Source organism: Petaurus breviceps, unplaced genomic scaffold (assembly GCF_028583685.1).
Source record: "Petaurus breviceps papuanus isolate PSGF00001 unplaced genomic scaffold, PetGlider_PUasm1.0 177, whole genome shotgun sequence".
Taxonomy (NCBI): domain Eukaryota; kingdom Metazoa; phylum Chordata; class Mammalia; order Diprotodontia; family Petauridae; genus Petaurus; species Petaurus breviceps.
This window is the reverse complement of record NW_027185776.1, coordinates 3,020,712-3,032,736: the sequence shown is the minus strand read 5'-3', so window position 1 is coordinate 3,032,736 and position 12,025 is coordinate 3,020,712. Positions and strand designations below refer to the sequence as shown.

Here is a 12,025-nt window from a genome sequence, read left to right as displayed (position 1 = left end):
GAGAGAGAGAGAGAGAGAGAGAGAGAGAGAGAGAGAGAGCACGAAAGCAAGAGAGAGCCAGCGCCACAGCCCCCGACTGCTGAGCAGGCAAGGGAGAGCTGTTGCCCTAACAATAGTTTTCTGTTTGGCCATCCAGACCCTGGGCACTGGGCTCCTTGCTTTAACTCTACTTTGTGGACAGACACTGGAAGGAGAGCAACAAGCCTGTCAGAAATCTCCTCACGTTCTTCCCAGACTTAGAACTGGCTCCATCAGTCCCCAGTGTTTCCCAGAGGTCCAAGCTGGTGAATGGCTTTTTGGAAAGAGTTTATATGATGATGGCACAGAGAGAAAGTGTTCAGTCTGATTGAAATTCAGTGCCCCTCTATTTTGTTTGAATTAAGGGGAAGGGGCAGCAGGGGAGGGAGGTGAGGACGGAAAAACAGAAGTATCTGATTCTTAATGGAAGGTCTGCCTCCGTTATGAGTTTCAAGACATTCAAATTCTTGAATTTTTACCTATTTTTGAATACCTGAAATGTATTCCCTCTGAAATTCGGCCAACTCTCTAGGTTCCTTCAAGGTTCTTCTTAGCTGCCACCTTCCTTGAATGAATGAATACATGAATAAATGAATGAAAAACCAAGCATGTATTAAGTCCTTGCTTTGTGCCAAACACTATGTTAATTGCCAGGGATACCTACTCTTGAGGAATTAACATTCTTACTGGGGAAGGCAGCAGATAGAGGGGAGTTCAGCGGCAGGCTTGGTGATTCCTAGGGTGTGTGTAGCTGCTGGGCAGAGGGCAAGCTGTGAGGGATCCTTAGGGTGCATCAGTTTATCAAATGGTAGTGCCCAGGGATTTGGAGGACCCAGTAACAGGGCAGAAGATGATGCCTGGTGGTCCTCCATCTTGCCAGAAGGATAGTAGTTAGTCACTCCCTGCACCTCTAAAAGATATGAACAGCTATGTCCACTAGGAAGTGTGGGGAATGGGCTGGAGGATCCTGGCCCACTACCCTTGGGTGGCAAGGGTTCTAGGTTTGTCATCGTGGTGGCTTTAGGTTCCTTCTGATAGGGCTGGAGATAGTGATGTTAGCATCCAGCCAAGAGAAGAAAAGGGGAAAAGGGTTTTGGCTGGAAAATTGGGAGGTGGGTTTTTTGTAGCACTTGATCCTCTAATACCTGCTAGACTGGCCCTGGGAAGCCTTTCCTGATACCCCTTTACCATTTCAAATTATCTGTTATTTAGTTACTAATATATACTGTATCCCTAAAATGGATTGTAAGCTGTTTGAAGATAGTCACTGTTTTCAGTTTTGGTTTTGTATTCCTAATATCTAGTACACTTCCTTGACCATAGCAGGCCTTTAATTTATGACTGTCAAATTGAAATGAATTTCACCCATTAAAACCTGACCAAAGTGCAGGTTAATTGAGGTTTCTTCGGGAGGCAAGTAGTTCATTAACTATTGGGCTAAAGCAGGAGTCTGTAGCTACCTCTCTGTGCTTTGTAAGTGAATAAATAAGTCGAAATGTCCCTGATGTTTCAAGATTAATCAGCATATGTATCATACGTTCAGATCTCAAATGTCCCTCTAACGGAGGAAAGAAATGATTCAGAAAGTACTATATGTAATTAGGGGGAGGAATGGAGAAGTCATGAGTGACATCTCAGATTTATCTTCCTACCAGTGACTTGCTTGCATTTGCCATAATGATAACAATTTTATATTTACACAGTGACTTTGTTTTATCAAGTGTTGACATACATTTTATCTTATTTAAGCCTCACAAACAACCCTGTTTTGTAATTGGTACCAGTATTATTGTTCCAATTTTACAGATGACGAAATTGAAATTTAAGAGAGGTCAAAGGATTATGTATTTACAACTGAAAGGGAACTCAGAAGTCAGCTAGACAAACCCCCTCATTTTATAACAACCCAGCAAAAGGAGTTGTCCAGAGCCATGAAGCTAGGTCATAATGTCTAAGGCAGGTGTTTCTGACTCCCAAGTCTAGCACTCATGCCATTTTGATGGTATCTGTGTCTCTTCTCCAAGGTTTGACTGCAAGATGACAATTTTTTTTTGACCATAGCAACTCTCCAGTACTATCTACTAACTCTAGAAGGGATTGGGTGACTCTGGTGGAGGGAGTATCCCCACCAGTGAAATCACAGATCATTGAAAGGTTCTGTAGCTTTTTAAGGTTGCCATGTTGTTCTCCTTTTCATTCATATAACAGACATTTATTAAGCACCAACTGTTTTGTAGGTACTGGGGTGAAGTGTGATATGAAGACAAAAATTGAAATAATGCTTGCCCTCAAATAGCTTACTGGACGTCTCCTCAGAACAACCTATGAGAAGGATCTTGTGATTCTCTGGTCGAGATTCTGAGTGGCCTTATGTTCAGAGCTCCCTGACTGCTCAGAAGTAAAGACTCTCTTGATCCAGGGATGTATATTAAGTATATAGTTGATTCAGGCAGTCAGAGCCCTGTCTGTTGGTCTTTATTTCTCTGCTTGTGTTTTCTCTGAAGTTCAGGGTGCTGACTTTTCCCCTGACCTAGTGAATGTAATTTTAAAAAGATTGTTGACCCCTTAAAGAGCTATCTTTCCTAGTAAAGCAGATCTAAGAACCTGTGCTAGCTAGCAGCCATCCTGGGTATGCTGCGACGACTGCTGTGCTGTGCTATTTCTACGAGTATAGCCAGACTTAAGAATAGACATGGGAGAGGGCTGATGTAGGGGAGGGAGAGAAACAGTTATGGGTTCTAAGGACATTAAATTTGTGATGAGCAGACCTTTCCATATGGATAGAAACTAGGGAGCGTTATTTGACATCCCTGAACTGGCAGGATCTAAGTCTCTGGGTGGGTTTGTGACTCTTGAAGATTTAGGAGAGATGAACCAAGAAGTCTTTATTCCATTGAGGACTACCTGTGAGTAGATGATACTTCCTCTCTCCTTTCCTAGTGGGAGAACAGAGGTTTGCCTTCACTTAGTTTCCACCCAGGAGTAACCAATTAATCAAAAAGTGCTTTTATGTGTCTGCTGGTTGCCAGACATTGTATCTAGAGACCAAGTTTACAGCTTGGGTGTGAAGAGATGGACTTCAGCTGAGAAAGGGCGAAAATTTCTGCTTTTGTTAGGTCTCAGGTCTGAATGGAATATGCAGTCTTTGTGCTATGTTTCAGTGATGCTTAAATTTTCTTTATATTCCGTATAATCCAATTAAGTGCTTTGTGAAGTATGACCTTGTAAGTAACCTTAAATGGGGATGAATGGGAAGAACCAGTGGTATGAAGTGTGAGATTTGATTGGATGATGTAGACCCAATCCCAGTCTAAGAAGAAGCACATATCCACAAAAGGGCAGAACCGAGATGTGAGTGATAGCTAGCTTTTCTGAGGTCCTCCCAACTCCGGCCGGGCACTTTATTCACTGCGCCACCTAGCCGCCCCAATTTCATGTATTCTGACCCAGAAGAGTTGCTTGGATACTGAATGAATGGCAGAATTCCTGGGCCATGGGCAGTGATAGTTGAAAGATTATAGAGAAAGAGAGAAGTCCTCCAGGTCTTGAGAAAGAGCAGATATCCTAATTTTCATAAAAGGGAATAAAGAAAGCCTGAAGCCTGTAGGCCAGTGAGTCTGACATTGATTTTTTGGAAAAATTGTAGAGATCATTATAAGTCACAGTTTAGTGAAGATTTAGAAAAAGGGAACTATGATCCCAGAGAGCTAACATGACCACATCAAGAACAGCGAATGCCAGATGTACCTTTCTTTTTTGGACAGAATTTCTAAATGAATGGCTGGGGAGAATGTTGTCAATATTGTTTACCCAGATTTTAGCAAAGCATTTGACAAAGTATCTCATAGTATAAGGGATATGGAATAGACAGTACAGTCAGATGGACTAAGAACTGTGTGAATAGTGGAACTCAGTTTCAACTTGGATATATTACAGCCTGGTAGGAAGTTCCCAGTGGTGTACCCCCATTTGTTCTTGGCACTGTGCTCTTTGTATGACTTAAATATAGGCATAGATGCCATACTTATCAGATTTTCAGATGGGACTGCCAGTGGCATCTAGGATGAATAGCTAACAGATTGCATGACAAGAGAGGTCAGGATCCAAAAAGACCTTATTAATAAGTAGGTTAGAGTATTTGGACTGAACCTAACTTAATGCAATTCAGTAGAGATAAATATAAATTCTTATACTTAGATTCAAAAAAGTCAAGCTCACAGGGATGAGTGTGAAATGGTTAGAATTTCTGAAAAAGATCTCTGGTGGTTTTAGTGGATTGCAAACCCAATATAATACAATAGTCAAAAACGCTAATACCGTCTTGGGTTGCCTTAACTGAGAAGCATAGCTTCCAGGAATAAAGCAGGTGTACTTTCTGTACTCTACCCTGGTCAACCACATCTGATTGTGTTCTGTTTTGGGCACCACGGTTTAAGGAAAGCACTCGTTATCTCGAGAGGCTGCCCAAAGGAGGCAGCCAGGATAATGAAGAGCTTTGAGGTCATATGATAATAGAATTAGTTGATTCCAAGCCCAGGACACTTTCTACTCAACCACATCACTTTTGTGGGTGCATCTTCACAGCCCAGCATGTACCAGATGGGTACCTGGGTTTAGGCCCTGCAAGATTGCTCATCTTTCTCTTTAGTGCTACAACAGGGTTGTGAAGGTCAGATGAGATAATATGTATAAAATGATTAATAAACTTTGAAGCTATTACTATTTATTATGTTGTTAACTTTTGTTTATTTCTGCTGTGGATTAACTCTGTAGTCTGTGGTGTCTTTTCTCCTACACTAAGTCCAAGAGAAGTATAAGAATGATTTGAGCATTACCTGATTCTTTAGATTTTTCCATGGGGTGTCTAGCCCACCTTCCTCTGTTTGTTACCTATCTTCATCTGCTCCATTATGACCTTCCTTCAGGGCTAAGGCTGATATAACCAGCAATGTAATTTTTGGTTTATCTGACATTTTAGAATATTTGCACCATAATTTCCCTCCATTAGCACATTGTTAACTGTCAGTATTTCAAATGGGGTATACCTCCTTCTATACACTAAGGCTGCCTTGAAATTTGTAATTTTTGTAAATTAATAAGTCCAGTTTTACCTGTACTAGAGGAGTTTGACATTAAAAAGAATCCCAGAATGAACTCATAAATTTTAGCCATGACAATTTCATGTGGAATAAAAGCTTTTATTAGCTATTGGGGACTCTTTTCCATATTAATGAGATTAATTAATTAATGAGACTTCCTATGTGTCTTCTGTGTCTTCCTGTGAAATATCCTTTATGCTAATTAAATAAAATATTGAAAATTTCATTCTTTTCATTTCTTGAAAATATGCATAGTTAATGAGATTTCCTGTGTGTCCACACTTTAGGGACACCCTATATAATGAGAGATGCCAGGGGGAGAGGCCACTAGGTTTGGTGAGAGGACTCAGGTTCAAGCTTGCTACTTAATACCTGTTTGATGTAGGGCAGTAATCCTGTAATCTTTCTGGACCTGAATTTCCTTCTCTATGAAGTGACGAATGTAGGTGATCTCTAATTATCCAACTCTTTCATATCTCGTTCCTATATTAGATTCGTTTAAAGCTAGGGACACCTGTATAAAGAAGAAAAAAACAATTTCAGTCAAGACTCAGTAAATATTTTGCATGGAAAGTCTGTATGGACTGAACCTATGTTTTACATCCCTCTTAGTCTTTAAATCCTGGGTAGGAAAATTCAAGTTCAGGTACCTGCCCTCTTAAACTGCTAGGATCCAGCATCCAGAGAGTGAAAAGGCTTATAAATCACACTTTCAAGATATGACGGATAGCCTTCTCAATGAGGGGGGAGTAGGGAGGAGGTAGAGAGAGAATTTGGAACTCAAAATTTTAAAAAACAAATTTTAGATAAATTTTTTTTACATATAATGGAGAAAAACAAAATATTTGCAAAATTAAAAAGTGGTTAAATATGTTGGGGGAAAAAAAAGAAAAGATATGACTGAACACCAATGACAAGACCTCTTTCTGAGGGTGCTCAGAGTGAGGGTCCAGAATACAGCCAATTTCCTCAAGCACAGTAGTTGAGATATAGGGCATAGATTAGCTGTGATTTATATCCATCCTAGAGAAGTTGGTGCTGTTTGAACCTAACAATTTGTAATGTTTCTCATTTGGGACTTGCCCTGCATGACCCATTTTAGGTGGTCTTCCATCCTGGATTGCTTGGTTGTACATGAAATAAAATCTCTCTAAGCTTTGCTTCCTATCTCCTTTCTTTAGGAAGTCCTGCAGCAGCTGATTGTAATGAATTTACCTAATGTTTTGATGATTGGCAAAGACCCCCTGTCTGGTAAGTATTCTCTTTCATCTCCAAGCCTGGTCAGTGCAACAAGCTTTTTGTACAGCTCGTGGCAAAGGGCTGTTGGGTTAGATCCAACACATTGTGGAGGATCTCCATGGTCTCTAAATTTAAAATGATTTACTTATTTATTATTAAACCTATTGTAACCTATTTATTATTAAACCTATTATAAAATAATTTTAAAAAATAGGTTTATTATCAGTGGCATTATGGCAAAAGCATATTTTCCTCTATAAGAATAAATCACTTCCCACTCCCCATCCAACTGATTCTGGATTGATAAGGTTTGAAATTCTGTGATCCCAAGAACTTAACATCTAGCTTGCAGTTTGTCTTGACTATACTTGAAGGGCTTGTCTGTGCCATTCATTCATTCACTCCATTCACTTCTTTCTTTTTCTGTTTTTCTCCTTCCCTCCCTCCCTCCCTCCATCCCTCCCTCCCTCCCTCCCTCCCTCCTTCCTTCCTTCCTTCCTTCCTTCCTTCCTTCCTTCCTTCCTTCCTTCCTTCCTTCCTTCCTTCCTTCCTATTTTTGCATTAAGCTCCTACTCTCTGCAGTTGTGCCTGTTTGAAATTAAGCAACAATCCCTCTGTAAAATTAATGTAAACAGAATGAAGTATTCTGATGCCTTGTGCTTGCTGCAGAGTAGGACCTTGTTAAATAGATGTGGATAAGCAGGCTAAGACCTTTGTTTCCCGAAATCCATTTGTTCCTGTTGACATTTCACTTTAGAGGTCATGTTACTAATTGCAAACTTTTCCTGTCACTGTTGAGACTTGATCACGTTTTCTCATCTTTTAAGTGGAATACTAATGTCGCCTTTAGTACTTCTCTCCCTGGCTGTGAAGCCAGCATGGATTTGGTGTGTTCCCAGGGGAAGGGAAGGTAACAAACATTTATTAAATCCCTACTATGTGCTAAGTGATAGAAAGATTTTATCTCATTTGATTACCACAACTCTGGAAGGGAAGTGCTATTTTTATCCTCATTACACAGTTGAGGAAACTGAGACAGATAGGTTAAGTGACTTGCCTAGGGTTACATGGCTTAGCCTTTGAAGTAGGATTTGAACTCGGGTGCCAGTGCTCAGTCCACCATGCCATGCCCCAAGGTGCTGGAACGCCTGACCACCTCCTAAGTCAGACTTAGGCCTCTCTCATTGACTTGTTGTGAGGACCAAGGGGCATTATACACATACAGTGCTTTGCAGGCTTTTAAAGGGCTCTATAAATGTTAGTTCTTGTTACTGTTATGAATCTTGTCTGAGCATTCTGTGACTGGGGAGTAGAAAAATCAGCCAAGTCCCAGTCAGTAGGAGGTGAAGAAGTGTAAGATCCTTAATTGAAAATGTATTTAAGTATGTGCTAGGGATGCCAAGACCAAAACCCCTCCTCCCAAATTCAATAATTCCTGTCCTCAAGGAGCTTACCTTCCTGAGGGGCAGGGGGATGGTGGCAATATAACATGTATGGGAATGTAATAATGCAAATAATCAAGGATAAAGAAAATTGCTGCTAGCCAGAGTAATCAGGGAGTGCTTCACAGAGGGGGTGACAGACCTGAGGACAATTGAAAGAAGATAGGAATTCTAATGAGGGACCGGTTGTCAGGTGCTCCACATGGTGCTTGGCACAGAGTAGGTGCTATATTCCCTTCCCTTCTTCAAAGCATTGATTACTCTTTGGACCCATAGGAATATGTAGTCCAGATATTTATTTATTAAGATTAATATGGTCTGTGATGACATAGTCAGAAACAGGTTTAGCAAACAGAAATTACATCCCCCCCAGGGGGTGGCTAGGTGGTACAGTGAATAGAGCACTGGTCCTGGAGTCAGGAGGACCTGAGTTCAAATCCAGCCTCAAACACTTAACACAAAAACTAGCCATGTGACCTTGGGCAAGTCACTTAACCCCAATTGCCTTCCAAAAAAAAAAAAAAAAGAAATTACATCCCCCCCTCTCCCCTCCTGCTGTGCCTAGCTTCCATCTCGGTTTAATATGAAAAGTCTGAATCCAAGATTCTTGAGCTGTGCATTCATTTTTCTTCTTTGTATCCCCAGTGTCTGACCCAGTATCTGACAAAATACATAGTAGATGGTTAATGAAATGTTGTTGATTAATTGATTGACAAGGGAACAGCAGGACACCTGTGGAAGACAGAGGAAGAAAACCAACCTTTTTTTCCTTTTACAACATTAACCCTGGTTTGAGATCCCATTTCTTCAGTTTTAGAATCCAGGGAAGACTCTAGGCCATCCTGCCTGACAGATCACAGGATGATGAGATCTGAAGATGGAGGGACCTTGGAGATTTTTTAATCTACCACCCCCCTCATTTTATTTTTTCTTAAATTCAATTTTATTCTATTTTCAGTTCTAAATTCTCTCCTTCTCCCTCCTACTTTTCCCACTCATAGAGAAGGCAAGAATAACAAAACAAATTACAAATACGTATAGTTATGCAAAACATATTCCTGTAAGAGCTAAGTAAGAAAGGAAGAGAAAGAACGAAAGAAAATATGCTTTGATCTGCACTGTCTGTCTCTTCTCTATCTGGAGGTTGTTCATCATGAATCCTTTGGAATTATAATTGGTCATTGCAACCTCCTCATTTTAAAGAGGGGGATGCTGAGGCCCACAGAGTAGAAGAAAGTTGGCTAGGGCCACCCAGTTATTTGGGATTTGGACTAAATCCAGTTTTCTTTCTACTTTACCTTGGCTGTGTCCCAGTTCTCTGGGTTAAGTAAGCTTTGGTAGTTCACGTTTATTTCTGTTCTCTACCTGGCCAACCTGGCAGTCAACTTTTAGCATATTCAGAGAAACAGATTTACCTAGGCTCAGGCCCAGCTGGATCATAAACACTGTGTAGCTGGAAACCCTATTTGAGTCAGGGGGATGCTGACCTTGTCAGTTCCTGGTAGTAAACACCTCTATTAAATGCTTCTCATTAAAATCCTCGAGAAGTTAAATCCTTCGCCAATTGGCTTTTCCGTAATTTGCTTCCTACATTTGAAATGCAAGTTTTCTTTGCTTAGATTTTCCCCTTCTGCTTTCTCTTTTCTCATGTGAGACTTCCTTGAGAGAGACTTCCTTGAGTGAGGGAGACCCTACTGTCCTGCAGGCTCAGAGTTTGGGGTTCAGTGTTTTAAGAAGGACATGAACACAAATTAGACTGGACACAGAGGATCCTAGTGAGGACAGTTGAAAGAACTTAAGACCAGACTATATAAAGATCAGCTGAAGAATTGAGAATTTTTAACCATGAGAAGACTTAGGTAGGGATGAGGGGTATGGTAACTATCTGCAAGTATTTTGAAGAGAGATTAGACTTGACCTGGGCCTCAAGAGGTCAGAACTAAGAACGATACACAGAACTTATAGACTCAGAGCTCATCTCTCTGTAACGGAAAATTTCACAGTTATTATTAGCATCTGGAATTGGATTGGACTGTCCCAGGAGATATTCAAGTGAAGATCAGAAGTCTATAGGAATGTTATAGAGGGGGATTATGTTCAAGTACAGATTAATAATAATTAATAATAATAATTGTCCTCCAGTCATTTTCAGTCATGATCCCATTTGGGGTTTTCTTGGCAGAGATACTGGAGTGGCACTTTCTTCTCTATCTTGTTTTACTGAGACAAACAGGGTTAAGTGACTTAGCCAGGGTCACACAGCTAGTAAGTGTATGAAGCCCGATTTGAACTCTGAAGATAAGTCTTTCTGACTTCAGGTCAGGCATTTTATCCAGTAGGCCAACATTTATATAATGCTTCCTATATGCCAGGTACTGTGCCAAGCCTTTTACAATTATTATCTCACTTGATTCTCATGATAATTTTGGGGGATGTAGGTGCTATTATTTTCCCCATTTTGCAGATGAGAAAAGTGAGGCCAACAGAGGTTAAGTGTTCAGCTAGTGTCTGAGAACTGATTTGAACTTGAGTTTTCTGACACCAGGCCTGGTGGTCTATCCATTGCAGCATCTAGCCTTTGAGGTCCATTCCAACTTTGATATTCTGTGATTCTGTGAGGGTGGTTGGCCATCTCTTGATATTTCTTTTACCATTTGGGAATCCTTCCTAGAAGAGGTGACTATTCAGGAAATTCTGTTTGCTTGGTATGTATGGCAGACACCTTTGTCTGATTTAGTCTGCAGGCTATATCCTTCAGTTTTCATTGGTGTCCGTTCAGACTATGCCACTATGATATCCCCTACGAGAAGAGATGTATCAGGGGGTTTATTTTCCATTGTAGCTGGTACCTTGGCTAACAAGAAAATGGCATTTTCACAGGTCATATAGATCCATATAACATGAGTGGTCCTTGTACCATTTTTCCATATGTCTTGGCTCATAATTGGAAAGGAGTTTTACAGTTGGTTCCCTGAATTCATTCTCTTTTTCAGTTACCAGAGAAGTATACCTTGGACTGAAGCCATGCCCCCTTCTTTGTAAATGTAGGGATTAGACTAGAGGAAGGTTTCTAAGCTTTTTCTGTCGTGGACCTCTTTGACAGTCTGGTGAAGTCTAGGGTGAAAACCCTTCTCAAAATCATGTTTTAAATTGCTTGAAATTATATAGGGGCAGCCAGGTGGCGAATTGAATAGAGCACTGGCCTTGGAGTCAGGAGGACCTGAGTTCAAATCCAGCCTTAGACACTTGAGGCACCAGCTATGTGACCTTGGGCAAGTCACTTAACCCCAGTTGCCTTGCCCTCCCCCCTTCAACAAGCAAAACAAAAGAAGAAAATAAATTAAATACAGAGCAAAGGTTACAAAGGAAACCAATCATGTTGACATTCAGTTATCAAAAATAATTTTTTTTTTAAGTTCATGGTCCAAGGTTAAGAACTCTTGGACTAATTTTTTCTGATGTACCATTCTATTTTCCATCCTATAAGTTGGGCATAGTGCATTTAACTTTAAAAGCTCCATCTCAGTCAGTCATACTGGCAGTATACCTGTGAGTCTTGCTATTAGAGGAGGCTGAGGTTGATGGATTGCTGGAGTTTGGGACTTCTAAATTGGAATAGGAATAAAGCTGATCAAGGTGTTGGCCTCTGAACCATGCCAAACCAAAAAAAATTAATTAAAAGAATTGGAAATTTTTATGACTGGAGAGATGTGATTTATAAAGGATAAATATATAACTAGTAATATTTGAAAAACTGTCATGTGGACTTCATTTCAACAAGCATTTGTTCAATACCTGTTTTATGCAAAGAACATGAGTGGTATTTAGGTTACAAAGACCAGAAATACTTTTTGCCCTGAAGAGGCTTACATAATACAGGGTAGGGTAGTGATAGGTACATCAGATACATGGATAAAGTAATCACAAGATGATTTGAGGCAGAGGAATCTTTTATTTTTCCTTTTCATGGCAATTATTTTAGTTTGATTAAACTTTAATAGGAAATGGTGATTGTTTTTATTAACGTCTGTTCTCTTATCCATTTCCTCTCTACGTCAGGTTAGAGCTGTTTCAACTGTACACCTTATTTTATCTTTATCCTTAATTCTAAATGGGTGTTTTTCTCTCATTAGATTGTAAGCCACCTGGGTAGGGACTGTCTTTCTTTCTTTCTTTCTTTCTTTCTTTCTTTCTTTCTTTCTTTCTTTCTTTCTTTCTTTCTTTCTT

General features: G+C 40.1%; 1 protein-coding gene across 4 annotated transcripts in view; it reads left to right on the top strand.

The window, feature by feature from the left end:
* Positions 1-12,025, top strand: part of CCDC88C (coiled-coil domain containing 88C) — a 238,958-nt gene that overhangs the window by 93,787 nt on the left and 133,146 nt on the right. For all 4 annotated transcript variants that reach the window (XR_011167950.1, XM_069085999.1, XM_069086000.1 and 1 more), the window contains exon 4: positions 6,299-6,368. Coding sequence is in view for 3 of the 4 variants with exons in the window: in XM_069085999.1 (XP_068942100.1) it covers positions 6,299-6,368 (70 nt within the window). In the remaining variant the exon portion in view is untranslated. The remainder of the gene's footprint in view (positions 1-6,298; positions 6,369-12,025) is intronic.